The sequence below is a fragment of the Styela clava genome, chromosome 1 (assembly GCF_964204865.1).
Source record: "Styela clava chromosome 1, kaStyClav1.hap1.2, whole genome shotgun sequence".
Lineage (NCBI taxonomy): Eukaryota > Metazoa > Chordata > Ascidiacea > Stolidobranchia > Styelidae > Styela > Styela clava.
Genome location: NC_135250.1, coordinates 26702948 through 26719459, shown reverse-complemented (window position 1 = coordinate 26719459; position 16512 = coordinate 26702948). Strand labels below are relative to the sequence as shown.

Here is a 16512-nt window from a genome sequence, read left to right as displayed (position 1 = left end):
TTCTACGATTTTTTCCTTTTCCTACGCTGATCGGTAAACCGTACTGCAAACAGACGTGTCCATATGTTTGGGCGTAGCTCTCTTGCTTCTCAATAGCTTCATTTTTAGGTGCGCAACCTTCTTACGCCACTGGAGGGCGACCGCCAAAAAATATGGCTTTAATAAAAAAAATTGAGGAATTCACCTCGACCCTTGGCGTCAAGAAGAAAAAACAAGATGGCGACGATTCGAAATTTTGCTCTGAACAGATTAGAATAATTTACTATTCGAATCGAAATGCCAAACCCTAGTCGCGACTCGGGGTTTCGGGATTCCTACACCAACCCGCCTCCAACTGAACGTTGTTGAAATGAAAACTTTATACCATATTTTTAAAAAAGATTCTAAGACGTGCATATTTATTGCAAAACATAGCAAGGTAGTTAGTTTCACAGTGAAGGCCCTATATCACAAATGAGAGGTTACAATCATTCAACATTAAAAACATTATAATGTAGGTGGAAATCAAAATTGTGCGTTTGGAGCCGTTTTTATTAAGATGTTCTGTCAAGTCTGATTTGTACGATCGTATCATATATTAACAATTTATCAATACGAGGAAATAAAATAAAAATGGTTTCTTCCCCGAGCGTCGATTTCCTTGTTTAGTTTCGTAACATTGACCAATTAGCAATAAGTCAACATTGACGTAATAATTGCAATTTATTCAGTTGCTCAGACACGCTTCTTTCGCTGAGACGGATATTCCAACATGGTGAAAATTGGTTTGTTTTCATAGTGTGCGAAAATTAGATGGAAATCAAATAACTTACTTTTCAATATGACTTGGGAAAATTATATAAAATATAATTGTTTTGTGTAGTGAGAAATGTAATGGGGTCAAGAGTCGGGGGAACGTCCAACAGTAGTACAAAATTTAAAATAGATAACCAGAATATTTTTGTCATACTTATACACTACTTTATGCAGAAAGATGTCCGTCAGTCTAATAACATTGTGTGAATTGAGGACAACTTGGGTCAGTGTGGCGCATTCCGGATAGGAATTTCATATTTATCCCGGGGGAGAGGAAAGCCGGTAAACAAATTAATCACATGGCGCACCGCGTTACCGTCCCATGCCGGGTACGAGTATAGTTATTTTTCAGAGGCATGGACTTAATTTCTTGATATTTGGTTTATATAGTAATTCCAAAACATACCGAACTATATGAACAGCCGCGGAGACTGGAGAGCCATGCCTGGGAAGTAAACCCCTATTTTTAACATATGTAATAATATTTGCTCAACATGGTCAATTCAGGACATGAGAAATCATACTACACTGGAGGGATGTGACCACGATTTGCATACTAGACGTGTGTCAGCAGCTTTGTAATGAGTACTTTTCTCTTATATGACTTGCGTAATTCACGCTTCACCGCTCTTCAAAATTGAAATCTCTCGCAGTCTATTTTCGATATCTTTGAATTCTTCTTGTAATTTCGACAGTATTTCCAAATTTTTGACATATTGTCCCTTTATAAAAATATCAAAAACTATGTCAACTTCGGTCGATAACACCCACGCCTTCTCACGACCGTCATTTCGGGGCGGTAGGTACCTTCGTGGATTGTCGGATGCCGCTTCTTCTTCGCTTATTGGTGGCGGATTTTCTATATTAGATCTGGCATACCTTAATCGGTCTTCAAGTTCTAAATTTTGGGCTTTTTGCAGTGTGAGTTGTTGGAGATCCGCTACGTAGACTGCCTGTTTTATAATCCTAAAAATGGACGACAAGTCTAATTGACCGTTGATAGTAAATTTCTGTGTCTTCAGTTCTTGAGCGGTTTCATATACATTTTCAATCGTTTTATTACTGTTTCGATTTTGATTAAGATTGTTGTTTTTTTCCTCTATTTGAACGTCACTTTGTTTAGTTTCTGGCAAGTGTTCTCCGTTTTCTTCATCTCGTTTTACACTGCGTCGCTTGTAAGGAGGCTCGTTCTGTTGTCTTATATTGACTGTAAGACAAAAATTAATAATTACATATAAGCTTGTGTACGCTGAAGCAGTGAAAAAGCCAAAAAACAAGGAAATAGTCATATATACATAATTAAAACATTTTTCAGAAAGGTTGAAATCTCTCAGCTATATAGCCAATAAGTAAGGTTGTTGTGACCCATGCCTTTTTAACCAGAGCAATGCGCGAAAGATTGATATATGTGAACATCAGTTTAAACAGGATAGGTTGGTTATAATTCCATATTTGTGGTATGATCCATATTTTGGTTATAATTTCATACTTGGGCATGCAGAATTTCATGACGAGCGACTCTTGAACTTATGTTGAATATTCTACAATCATGCCTACAGTCCCATTTAGCCGTCGGTTACACAGCCAAATCGTTTTAAGTTTTTACCAAATTTTAACAAAAATGGAACGTACTCACCACTTTTGCTGCCTCCACACCCCATGTTGTCGTGACTTTGATCGAAAAATACGAAATTTATGTAACTTAGTGTAAATTTGCACGGTTGCCCTTAAAACAAATGTATTCCATAATCAGTATTGAATTGTGGCCTCCATAAAAGTGCACTCAAGCGATAAAACTCTGAAGTGCTGCGCATAGCTATAGGCCTAAAACACACTGGGTATATTACCGCAACTTTCTCTACTAATATAATTCAGACTATTCGGCGACGAATCCGATATTACTAGAGTGAGTCGAGTTCGCCAAATCTGTTAATAAATTTCCATTAATTTGTTAAAATCCGATTAAAATCGAGGCAACTTGAGGCCGCTATCAATAATGCCACGACTCTATCGATATTGGCGACTGAGAAAATCAATATGAATTGGTAAAAAGAAAAGCAATTTCCCTTTTGTGTTGAAAGTTTATGAAGAATGGAGCAAGAACTGGCAGCCTTTTACCAGTTTTTGTCGTAAATCAGTGGTCATGTGATCTTCGGAAGAGTTTTAGTTTAGTTATGATCACATGAAAAAACAGTTCCACTTGCGATAAATTTAGCTACCAGTAGTTTTATATCAGTTGCTTAAATAGTTTGAAAAAGCTCTTGAAGAAGGATACCGGTTAAAACTATCAAAATAAACATCGAAAATTTTACAATTGTAGAGTATATAGAAAAAATTTTTATGCTCAAGTTCGGTTCAATAATTATTGGCAAGTAATTAACTGACATCCAAAAATCTATAGTTTATTCACGCTAAAAAATATTCGCCAGATAATAGACAGCTTGATACATAACGTAATTTATCATTCATTTATACTAGAGCAGAGACGGCCCAGTAAGTGGATTCTTTATCAAGGCCTTTGGCGAATGGACCTGATAAAGGCCTCGTAATAATTCTGAACTTCCTTTTTTGGAAGATGTTTCACACGCATCTCACCCTCGACAGTGATCAGTACAAGTAGATACAGTAATAAAAGTAGCACTATATTTTCAAACAACGGGATTTTTCCGGTCGATATTGTGTATACTATACTATATGACAAACTGTTAGCTAAAATACAATTTCCAGTCGATTTTGGCCAGTTCTTGTGCTTATTCTTGATAAAGAATATAAACTAGTAGAATACGATTTCGTTGCACTGATAAATCCATGCACCCCTATGAAAAGCCCTTTCCTGTTTCTCCATCGCTGATCTTTGGAGGCATAACTGTACCGGCCATAGAACAAGAAAATCAAAACTCACTACTGTACTCACAGATCTATTCATTTTCCCACGTACTGGACTCAATTACCTATCGACTTACATGAAACTACATTCTGGTTCGTGCGGTTGCTATAGACGCCCGATAGGCTAAATGATATGCGATATTCCCACTGTTGACTTTTGGTTATTATTTACCGAGTCCATATCGCCAATGAAGCGCGTCTTTGAGGTTTGCCCATTCGCGGTATATGTCACCAGCAATACGATGTTCAGTGCACACGGTTCCGATTACCATTCTCAGCAAATACAATTCATGTTTACAAATGATGGTCGCGATAAATGGCTTCATAGACAAAGGAAATGCTTTATCCGAGGCTTTTGTACATGGTCGTCCACTGGTTATGAGAAATTGCCCGCGAACAAGCTTACAATGCTATTAAGCTCAAAGTCCGATTAAAGGGTACTCCCGTAGTATGTGTACCAGGTTGGGTTTAGGCAGTGGTGGGATTCAAACTTTTTGTCAGTCGGTTCTATCACAAAAGTCATATTTTTCAGCCGTTTCTGTTACAAAAAGTCATATTTTTTTAGTAAATAAACCAGTAATGCTAACCGGTTCGCTGATCTCATAAAATTCCGTGAGACGGTTCTATAGAACCGATGCGAACCGGCTGAATCCCACCACTGGGTTTAGGCCATAATTTTATTCCGATTTTCCTTATTTTATTTAGTTCTATTACGAGTTTGGGGACAGTCTGTGTTAGCCAAATAAATATGCCCCCTGCCCAGTGGCGTAGCAAGACTCTCGTGGGCCCCCCGCGAAAATATTTTGTGGAAATGACCCTAAAACGCTCGGACATAAGCTAAAACAACGTTTTTTTTTGTCAAAAAGCACAACATGTCGCTATAAAAAGGCAATGGTAACCTAAAATTTGCCGTTTATCTTGGTTACTTAATTTTTTTCAAACGTTCTTCCTCTTCTGCGTTTCTGTGCGCCACTGAGAGGTTTTGCTTTCGACATCATTCTGACAGGCTTCGTAATTTCGCCGGTGCGATCAAACCACAATACACCGAAAATTGACGACTCTTTGGCATTGTTACGTAACAAAACGAATTGAGCAGAACTAACATCAACGTTATAAGATGTGCATTACTTGTTTTGCACTGTAGCTTTTGGTTTGCGGCTTAAATTTCTAAATTCTAACCGCTTGGGCCCCTTTGCGCTGTGGGCCCTCCCGCGACCGCGGGGGTTGCGGGGGTGGATGCTACGCCACTGCCCCTGCCCATATGTTGCAGTCCCTTGATGTAACACAACTTGATGTAAAGAAGGCGAACAAAATTAGTTAAATCCATATTGGTACACACGCACTTCCTGAGCACCGATTAAAGAGTATTTCGTTGTTTATTTCAAATCTCAAGGCGAGATTGTCCATGTGGTTTTAGTTCCTCTTTTAGGTTTCGGCAACTTTATGAAGTTTCTGTCGTGAGTGTTGTTATTTTTTGTATTATAACATAGTTCAAAATAACAACAATATAATAGTGAACATTCCAGTCAGTACTGTCTCGACATATCAATTGTGCACTCAATTGCGTGGGCCTTATATGTCCGATACTCAAACAAGTATAAGAAATTTTGCATGTAGGCTACCGCTGTTAGTGAAGATTAATTTATAAGGAAGTTGCACTAATCAAAATAAGAAGCTTTATTGTAAAATACTAACTGGACTTGTCTGCTCCTCGCCGCCGTAGGGCGATTCACGTACCCGCTGGTCGGTCACGGTTTCCGCCACCATCAGATCGCATCTGAAACAATTACCGTATTTCCCGGCGAATAAGTCACCCGGTAAATAAGACGTTTTCAAGCCTGAAAAAATGGGGTTTTGCATATAATCTGCCATTAAGTCGGGGTAGTAAAATTGCATCAACATCGGAATCTCAAATTACCATGCAATGCCTTTTGAGCGGTGGCCGCGTTTGCGCATTGGTTAAAATACCTTATATTGACGTTTGGGTAATATCCAATCCATAATAACTTCTACACTGTCTTTAAATTTTAATCTAATTGTGTTCAACTCGCGATTGCGTCCACCATAAAAGAACAGTACCTAATGTATAATAAGGCTACACCAAAAAATGAAAACTATCACACCCGCCTAATAAGACGACCCCCACAAAATCAGGCCAAAAATTTCGGTCTAGAAAAGCGACTTACTCGCCGGGAAATACGGTAACTGAGAACTAACCCCATTTCCAGCATGAATTGGTAACCAAAAGTCCCATTAAGTCCAAGCATATGAAAAAAGTAACTGGCTAACCACATATATCAGCGACATGGGCTGGTAACCGGACGAGATGCTCACTTTTCTCACTCCTGGATATATATGTAAATTCTTCCATTTCATATGTAACATTATATTCCAAAGTCATGCTGAACCATAACCAAAATCTGTTGCTGATTGTATTAACATATCTGGAAGTTGCATCATTGAATCGAAGTTGCAATGAACGAAATAGAAACCTTTAAAAGAACACAACTCACACACCAAATATAATATGACTTGACTGCTCCAGTTGATATATTAGAGATGGGGTTTTATTCACATCCGAGAAAGGAAAGATGATAACATAGGTGTAGCCATTATCCCCCCCCCCCCCCAATAAAAATTTTCTAACATTATTTTTTGAAATGCAATGCTCGAGTAAGCTTCGTTTTTGAAAGTCATTGAACAATATTTGCTCCCCCCCCTTCCGAATTTGGGCTGGCCATGAGTCGTGTAAAGGAATTCAAAAGTTTTTTTTCCAATCAAAAGCAATAGTTAGCAATGTAGGTATGCATTAAAAGTTAGTGCGAGGTATAGTTAGCAATGTAGGTATGCATTAAAATTTAGTGCGAGGTAAGAAAATACAACAAAAATTGTTGCTAATAACTATAAAAATTATTTGTATCAGAGAGACTTTGGCAAATATATTATGAAATGATAAGTGAAATTGATTATGTTAGTCAAGAGTAGCTTGGCATAGAGAAGGAATTAAAACCACATGAAAGGAAATCTGGAAGATTATTCTCAATTAAAAAGCAATATATCAATGGCTAGTAGTAGGTAACCATATAATGTTGGTCTCAAGTAGGAGAAAAATACAACAAAAATTGTTGATAACATAAAATGAAATTCAAAGCTATTAAAAATATTATTTCCCCTAGTCCTATGAAACATGTCAAGAAAATTCGAAAGTTTATTCTCAATCAAATAGCAATATATATCAAAGGCTTGTCAGGCTACTTAATGAATCCACATAAAAAGAAATTTCATAACGTCAATGATGTATTTATGAGTAAGTACCCTCACTACATAAAAACATCAACTTGTTAGTCTGCACCAGGGTGGTCCAAGGTTGTCGGCCTCGCAGGCCACACTATTATTTTTGTATTGTTCACGAGCCACAATAGTGCCAATAATAGGTAAACAGTGCAAAATAAAACAAAACATTTTTATTGTCCAAACACTTCATCATTATTTGTCATTTATCGAGCTAAAACATGCAAAATTCACTAAAAAAACTCACTAAAACCTGCAAAAATCTTACTATATATACGTTTAGTGTAAGATTTCAAACTCTTCATAATGAAGAAAGTGTCACAGGGGAAAAATGCCGTTCTAGACTGTCACCAACACAACTTGCAGGCATATCAAGCAAGCAATGTGGCATCTTCTGGTTATTTTTATGGTGAAACTACACCAAATGGGATTTTTTGTTCACTTTCTCGCAAATACAACGGGGGCCACATATAATGAAGCAGCGGGCCACATGTGGACCTATTCATCATACACCGAAATTGCAACATAATGCGACTTAGTCTCCTAGAATTGCACACTTACAAGTCTAAATAGGCAAAAGTTAACGAAGGTAGCAGTAATTGGACTGCCCACCAATTGAAAAAAAACAATCAAATAGGTTAGGTTAATTCCGGTGCGAAAAAACAACAAAGCTCTTCCAATGTATCTAAGGCGTGTCTAGAACTGTAGTTAGTGTTGCTAGGATTTTTCATAGCATATCTAATATCAATTTTGTGATCAAAATAAGTACCAAAAGAACAATATTTGAAATTGGGAATGAACTATATCACATATGATTATAATTTGCAAATCTTCATTTGACGATTTATTATACCAATCTCCATTTCAATTTCTTTGTTCTTATTCTTCAGTTTGATTGGGCACTTTCGTACGTATATTTTGTAGTCTGCATTCAACTGCTGCCACTAGTGCAGCGCCACGTCCGCTACCATCAGTCGTTTCATGGAACGTTACATTCAAGTCGCCTCCAAGATCCCTGACTTTTGAATGAAGAAGTTTGGCAAACCTGCAAATTAAAATATAACCTTCTCAGTTACGATTTTTATTTCAGATCATCGCTTTAGACTTTTTGCCTAAGATGAAAGTTTAATTGTGTCTCGTTTCAACTTGAAATGTAATTTTTAACTTCATTCTGCATGTTTAATGTGCATTTTCAGTATGATGAAAAATTGCTGCATGTTTACTGAACGCCGTAAGTACTTCTAGTTGGCGTGGCAGAAACATTTTTGCATGTGTTATTCCTAACCCCCACCGTCATTCAAAAATTACGTCACTACGATGTCACAATCACATCATGGAGTTTGCTAAAAAAAAGCTATGAACTCCCGGAATGGCATCTCCGCAGACGATAACAAACTCCCTGAAGCCAGCGATCTCTCTCATATCAGGATCGTTACAACGAGAAAATATCTTGCTTGATTTCGGATGATCCTCTGCATGTTTTGGACGACAATCCGTATACTTTGACGAGCATTATTTCAGCACTGTGACGTGGTACGGTAATAGTGACGTCATTTTTGGATGACGTAGTCAGGTGGGGGTTAGAAATGACATATGCGAAAATGGTTTTCCCACACCAACTAGAAGTACTTGATGGCTTTTAGTGAGCTAGCCTCCAAAAATTAACTTCAGATTACTGATGCAGTTGGTTGTTCATTGTGTTTATATTATTACATTTCTTAATGGCCGAGTATGAGCAAATGTGTGTGCCGTCATGATTTATGGTTGACTGACCACGACCAGTCGACTGTGAAGAATGCGTGGATTCAAACCCATCGAATAGTTAATACATTTAAATATAATATCTTTTCAGAGTGAATTCAATTCTATGAAGTATGGACTTGTACAGAGCAAAAAAGCGTCGAGTAAGCGTCATTTAAACTTCAAAATACTTACGTTGGATGTTTCCTATACACAGATCCATCAACGCCAATTGTCATTTTAGCATCTGGTCCTCTGTTTTCCGCAATTTTCTGAGCAACAGTTACGACACCTGCTGCACATAGATAGGCAGCTCGTTTGGATATCGCTTCGCAGAGCTGGAACAAAAATATTATATGGTAATAATGCAATATAATGAGTATTATAACTGTTAGCAATATTAAATTTAAAAAAGTTTGCCTATTCGTTCGAATTCTAAAATTGCAATGTTGCGCCAGGGATAACGTTATTGCTTCTTGGGGCAGTTACTAGCCAAGTCAGTATTTAAGTCTCGGCTTCTCTTATGGAGCCCTGACGCTCTGTACAAAGCACTGTGAGAACCTGTGATACATTTTTTTTCTTTTACTTAATAATAACAACCATAGCCACTATAGAATTTTACTTTGTTATATATTCTGTTTGTAGAAAGTGTATTTTCATTGGTATTGACATAGAATGTGAACCAAGATGGCGGACACTGGAATGTAGTATGTGTACCAGGTTAGGGTTAGGCCATAATTTTATTCCATTTTCCTTATTTTAGTTCTATTACGAGTTCGGGGACTAGCCAAGTGACTCCCGTAGTATTTGTACCTGAAATTATGGCCTACCCTAACCTGGTACACATACTACGTTTCGGTGTACCTTTTCATCATGGAAAAAAATTAAATACTGTTCAGTCATTACCTGAACAAGTTTATTGCAGTCTTCATCACTGGCAATCAATCCAAATCTTGCGACACATTGACGAATTTGATCGTTGTCGTTATTAAAACTGGAAAATAGAAAAAATTTGATAAAGCATTGTCGTATGTCCTATAAAATTTTTGACACCTTCACTCTGGGGCTCTAATATGAAGCATGGTACAAAGAAAGTTGCGTGGGTCAACCCCCCCCCCCCCAAAAAAAAAATTTCAGGCAGAATCCTGATCTAACAGTATATTATGATTACATGACTTCAGCATTAACAATGGCAGAAACGTCAAATTTCACTTCATGAAACTTCTTGTTTAAAATTAAGCTTACTAATATTACATACTTGACTATATGTGAAACAAATGCTGCAGACAATCCAGGACTGAATATCTTGCTGTCGGGAGCAATTTCTTCAAATATTTCACCATTTGAAATGAGTTTGACAATTATCAAACGAAGTAGTTCACCCATGTACATTCCACTGATCATTTTATCAAATCTGGAAAAACGAAATCATGAGAATGGAAAATAGAGGTTCACTTTATTTATTGTTCATACATACAGGGTGTCCATAACGACCTATTACAATTTCAATTTTGTTATGAAGTCAGTTCTCAATATATCTTAACCAGGTCTGTTGTTTTTTAATCACCATATAAAAACCTCATACATATATTGTCCTTTATTTGGTGAGTTTTCATCAATGTAAATATCATATTCCGTTCTGATTGCTTTGAGACTTTCACTTTTATCACCAAATGCTCCCCACTCTGCATTAATGCACATCTCACTTGCAGGTGTTTTCTTCTCCAGCAATTCAATATTTTCTTGTTTTTCCATGTATGCCATGTTTGTACCAGTCCCTAAATAATTGTTAGAAATATGAGTGAAATATTAGAATAGCAAAATGTTTGTCTTCAAGTTTGACACGAGTTTTGAATAGCTTTTTCCTATCAATATTGTTCAATATAATTACGTGGCCAGCAGAGAAGTGCCGATTTTGAATGACGTACAGCCCGCGAAATGAGTTTTTTATTTATTTTAATCTGGTACTCTCTGGACTCCAATCTCTTTACGTTGCAAAGCCTGTACCATAGTTCGATTTTTTACCTATGCCCATGACGTTACAATATTGCTAGCTTGTACGAAGTGAATAATGCATGTCATAAGATTTTTGTGCTTCTTAGTTCTTACTACTAGAGACCTATGTTAAATAAAGGTGTGACCCGAGCTTTCATCTAGCTATTTGTATCTGGCCCTCATGTATTTATCAAGGTTGGACGCCCATGATTTAACCAATAGGACTATGCACCATGATATATTATACAGAGTGTCCATAAAGTCCCCCCACAATTTTCAAGTCAGTTGTTCTCAATATATCTTAACCAGGTTTGTTGTTTTTTAATCGGTAATTGTTCAAGTATTTTTACTCCATTTAATACATCTGTGAGGGCCAAAACAATATATGGTATCGATGCATTCCCTTTGCAATTTCACTGTTTATATTTATGACTAGACAACACCAAATGCGTTTTTTTGATTATTCTCCGGCAAGTGCGAAGCGGGACACAGATACTGAGACTGCAGGCCTGGGTTTGGACCACCTTGCCCTATGTATTGACTGAGTGAGTGTGTGTGTGACTTCATTTCGCGCAACTTTCATCAAAATAAGACAATATACTTACCAACTATCATGCCCATGCAAGTATCATTGTCATCATAACCACATGAGACCACAGTTCCAACTGTATCATTCATAATTGCCATTATTTTCAAGTCAAAATTCTAAAAAGTAAGGAATAAAAACAATGGCATAAGTTATAGCTCAAGTGGCAAATCATTCAAATTGGTTCATTCATATTCAACAGTCCGCCAAATCCTATCAATAGATGTCCAAAATAGATCCAACATTTGAATCAATTTAAATTACCGGTACCCTATTCTTCGTCTAATGAGTCCATCCAGCATGTAAAAGGGGCATTTTCCATATATCGTAAGTTCGCAATAAGTACAGAAAAATTGTTTCTTTGTTGGTCAGTTGAGCACCCATATGCACTCATACCCATGTTTGTTTGGATAGAATTATACTTTCAGAATTAACTATTCTTAACAATAAAGGGGCAATATATTGAAAAACAAGGTAGGAGAAATCATTTTGAACAACCCATTAACTGGAATGTTGAAATAACTTGTGAATATGATGTTGTAAGTACTGCACTGTAGAGCCCATAGGTTAACAGCTGTGCTGTCCAATCTGTTGGTTTTCGTTGAATCGGCAAAACCTCAAGGGTCATAAAACACTTTATTGTGGGAACCATGTTATGATTGCTACTAAGCTTTTAGGAAGAATAAGACAAATAACAGATGGCAGTACAAAGTATGAAATGTATAGGTAATAAAATGTATATTATGAAATGTATTGACCCAGATATAAAATTAACACAATCATGCTTGAAGAGGCCGGACCTAGAGATATTGAAACAAATATAGCCCACACCCATCCCCCTCCAAAAAAAAATCAGGCCGAAAAATTGAAAAAACCGTAAATTCATTACTTTATATTCTTGATTTTGGAGGTAATTAAGAAAAGTTGAATTTATAAAAAATAATCTTGGAGTAATTGAAGTCTCAGAGCTTGAGCTCGTTTGGAAACTAAAAAGTATGAAGAACCAATCAATCAACTTTTTTCGCATTCATTAATTCAAACTAATTAGATACACACTGACATCAATGTGTTATTCATTAAAACAATTTAGTAACCACTGGTTGGCTATGACTAGTTCATTCCTTTGGAACAAATGACTGGTTAACTATTTCCACAGCCTATATCAGTGGTTCCCAAACCACGGCTTGTGGGCCAATTACGACCAGCGTAATGATTTGATACGGACTTGAGTAAAATAGTTTAAGTGTTTAACACTTTGTGCTTTTACTTTTTTGCATTCTAGATATCGTCAATTGTTACGTCATTATCACAATTGAGCATGTGTAACAATTCAATTCGCTCCTCTCTCACGACACAAAAATATATTTCAAGTTCTAATTTTGGCCCCTGATCAATCAACTTTGGGAGCCACTGGCCTATAGGAACTGGTAACCAGATGATAGGTCGAAGTTTGCCATATGACCAAGTCATCTCCTCGACTTTTCCCCTTCCAAAATGAACTTAGTATACATAATCCACTATTCTTACCAGGGGTCGTATTTTGGATTTCCTATCTATTGCTTCGTTCAATAATTTTCCAATATCTTCACCAACCATACCACTTGCTGTGTAACCTTTCGTCCAACAAAGTAAGATGTTCTGAATTATAGAAACAAATAAGAAAAAGAAGGAATTGAATTACAATTAAACTTAAACAAATATAGCGTATATAAAGAACGATTTATCGGATTTCGTAATTGGCTTTTGGCATTGTTATGAACATACTCGCCGTAGTACTGATGATGATATTGATTACCAAAGTTGGTCTTCAATTTCGTATATGATTACTTTGTGTGAAGGAGCCACGGTATAAGAAAAAGAGACTAATCTCTAAACAAAGTTACGAGAGACAACTGTGCCGAGAGCTTATAAACAATTATGGAGACAAGTAAAATGGGAGATTACGCAAGTAAAAACTTCTTGATGCAAGATTTGAAGCAGTACAGCAGTTTGCCATATCATTAAACCGCCTTATTGACGTTCCTCTTCCCCGGAATAAATATGTGAATCCTATCACAACTGTTACCGGTAATTCAAACTCTCTAAAACATCGTATAGTTACACAAATCATTAGCATCCTTTAAATGTTTTTCTTTTTCTTATAAGCACACCCAAACTTACAAGCATAGACTAACTTACCTTATCAATTCCTAAATGATTAGAAGGAAAAGAAAAAGTGAATCCGATAGGCAGAAGCTGAGATGTTATTTCGCGTTCCGAGAGAAAATCCCACAAACATTCCACAAGATGGTCAAAAAGCTAGAACAATACAGAATTTTATTTTATCTTAAGGAAAGTAACTGAGATAGGCTATTGAAAATTTGAAAAAAAGGTCCTATGAAATGTCTCATTACTAATTTCCATTTATATAAATAAAATCAACTATATAGTTATTATAATAAGTAAGACCCAACTACCACACTAAGGGGTTAATATATATAATAAACACAATATAAAAAATACAACGCTAAACTGAAATATCTGGAGTTTCTGAATCCAATAAAAATAGACAAAATAGACAAAGAGAAGAAATTGTTGAAATCGTTTCTCCTCACTTTAAGAGTAATCATAGGTTAATATGCAATATAATAATCGAATTGTGCTCACAGACTTATTCATATCAAACAAAAATTTAGATCTACCTGGGCACCGGTTCCAGTCATTATTTCCTGTGAAATATGATATATCTGACTATTCATGGTTATATTTTTGTGTTCACCAGCGACGAGTTTAACAAGTAATATTCGAAAATTTGTTCCTCCGAGATCAAATGCCAAGAATTCACCGTCCTCTATGGAAGACATGAAAAAAGTAAAAAAAAAAAATTTTTCCTAGGACATTGAACACAAAATATTGTGAAATTTACAGTCATCAAAGATTCAACTTATTTTTATGATAAGTTTCTATAACTTCACGCTCAACAAGGCTCTATGCAAGCGTCCTCTAATAAGCTACGCGGGGAATTTATATTTTTTACAAGGATCTAAAATTTTCCAACTCGGAGAAGCATACCTAATTTCCTGGATCTTCAAGAAAAATTTATGCCCGGCTCCCAGTTATTTAAAAACGGCTGAAGTTTGACAAAAAATTTTTGACCGACAACAGAAGCTTTTGCTTATGCACCCTTTCTTTCATTGCATGTAGATATTGATCAGTTTAGGTCAGTTACCTTTGCTTTTTGGGTTTCTGTCTGAAGTTTAACACTTCAATTATCACAAGGACTGGGCATTTTCAATACCTGATGATTTCAAAATCTAATATATTTTTTTGAAACTAATAAACTTGTAATTAAATGTGCCTTTTTAGTAATGGGTCCTTCAGACACATAAATTACTGAAAACATAGAATCCATCACTCATATATATAATGGGTCCTTCAGACACATAAATTACTGAAAACATAGAATCCATCACTCATATATATAGTTCGCTGATAATGAGAAACATGTTCCAGCATTAACTAACTAGGAAATACAAGTCATATGTCAGAATTGCATTGTAAAAATATGGCTTCAAAAGACAATTGTAGAATTCACATTCACTCTTGGTGGACAGAAAAAAAAAGATGGTGGCAATTCCAAATTTTTGTTTGGACCAATTCGATAATTTCTACCGGTATTCGCTTTGGAATGTCCAGCCCTAATTATCCACATTAAAAGTCATAAATTAGGGCTCTGACGAAATACAGATGTGAAAAGTCATTTTTTATCAAGTCATACTGCAACCACAATGAAAATTTTATATAAAATCACCCGTTCCATCAGGAGTTCCAGTCACATAAGTTGGCAGCATTCTCATCTCTGCTCCTTCATTTGTTTTTGCTGCCAATCCTCTATCCATTTCACGCCTCATTGCACCAGCTAACTCAAGGAGAGTTAGATCAGAAAGATAAAGTGATTTCAATATTGATTCCATCTAAGAATTAAGTGGGGGTTAATGATGTGATAGGACATTCCAGAGGGGCACAGTTCTGCGATTCCAAGATGTCATAACATTTGGTTTAATAAAACAAACACTCAATTTGTCACTGGAACAAGGGCATCTCAATTGTTGTTTTTTGCTAAAAACTACGAATACTATGGTAAATTTATTTCCTTCAGTGAATCAGATTATTTTTTCAAGGAATCTATCGGTGACATTTTTATTTTGTGCTTTCTTAGTTTGTTACACAGCGCTGGATTGCCTATTTTTGCCCGTTGGAGGCGCAGAGTGTCTCGTAAAGAGGTGGTTTTCGACGAATGACGTTGTGACGAATTTTGCATATGTTATTCCTAACCACCTGACTATGCCAGCCAAAAATTACGTCACTACGACGTCGCCATCACATCATAGGGATTGCCAAAGTATAATTACGATCGCCCGAAATGGCATCTGCGCTGCCGATAACACTTTAACACATGACTATTACACTTTGGTCACAACGATAAAACGAGAGAAATAGCTTGCTCGATTTCGGGTGATCGTCTGCAAGTTTTGGACGACTATTCGCATACTTCGGTGGGCCTTATTACGCCACTGTGACGTCGGAATGACGTGATTTTTTGGTGACGTAGTCAGGCGGGGGTTAGGATTGACATATGCAAAAATTGTTGAGCCAGGCCAACTAGAAAGTGCATGTGGTACTAAACTATACCGAAACCTGGAAACAGTAGGTTACCTTTTACTGTATTAACTTACCGTACCTTGTCAGTTGGAAAAACGTATTATTGTATTTTTCAGAAAAGTTTCTTCCAATTCTTATCGATGGAAATCGCAGAAATTCTTACCTAAGCTAATAGACCTGTAGACTGGACGCTGGAAAGATTGCAAGCAGCAGAAGGCTGGAAGGGCGAGCCAACGATTGCCAAGTGACCCACGATTGCACTGATCTTCTGTTTGTTTACAAATGTGTATGCGAAAGGGTGCTTACACTTTTACCACCAGGTCGCGATCGGCTATTTATTTTCTAGACTAGACCTAGAGAAAAATGATTTGAAAGCGTTCATTTGTTGCTAATAAATGGGTAGTACCAGTAGATTCGTCAAATTTCAAGACATGAAATAAAATTATACTATCTGCTAATAAATACGACAGAAAGAGCATTCCATTTTGGTGATATCCAATTTTTTTGTTTACAAATGCATGCTAGTTGTTGCACAGTTAAGATTAATCATGAACTTGCGAAGACCAATGAATTAAAAG

General features: G+C 36.5%; 2 protein-coding genes across 4 annotated transcripts; both read right to left on the bottom strand.

Moving 5' to 3' along the window:
• Positions 1-314: 314 nt before the first annotated feature.
• On the bottom strand, positions 315-3807 carry LOC120334932 (uncharacterized). Its single transcript, XM_039402449.2, has 3 exons — positions 3710-3807; positions 2432-2521; positions 315-2002 (listed from the first exon to the last, which is right to left on the bottom strand). The coding sequence occupies exons 2-3, from the start codon at positions 2454-2456 to the stop codon at positions 1410-1412; spliced, it is 618 nt and encodes a 205-aa protein (XP_039258383.1). The 5' UTR covers positions 2457-2521; positions 3710-3807; the 3' UTR covers positions 315-1409.
• Positions 3808-6100: 2293 nt separating this feature from the next.
• LOC120334894 (hexokinase-4-like) lies at positions 6101-16257 on the bottom strand. Of its 3 annotated transcripts, none has more exons than XM_039402412.2 (11): positions 16098-16257; positions 15084-15246; positions 13975-14123; positions 13472-13591; positions 12821-12931; positions 11313-11412; positions 10298-10490; positions 9971-10126; positions 9619-9706; positions 8908-9050; positions 6101-8017 (listed from the first exon to the last, which is right to left on the bottom strand). In XM_039402412.2, the coding sequence occupies exons 2-11, from the start codon at positions 15244-15246 to the stop codon at positions 7852-7854; spliced, it is 1389 nt and encodes a 462-aa protein (XP_039258346.2). In that variant the 5' UTR covers positions 16098-16257; the 3' UTR covers positions 6101-7851. The 3 variants fall into 3 exon arrangements, with proteins under 3 accessions (XP_039258346.2, XP_039258347.2, XP_039258345.2); XM_039402413.2 differs by having other exon boundaries at positions 16014-16171; XM_039402411.2 differs by having other exon boundaries at positions 16009-16170.
• Positions 16258-16512: the final 255 nt, after the last annotated feature.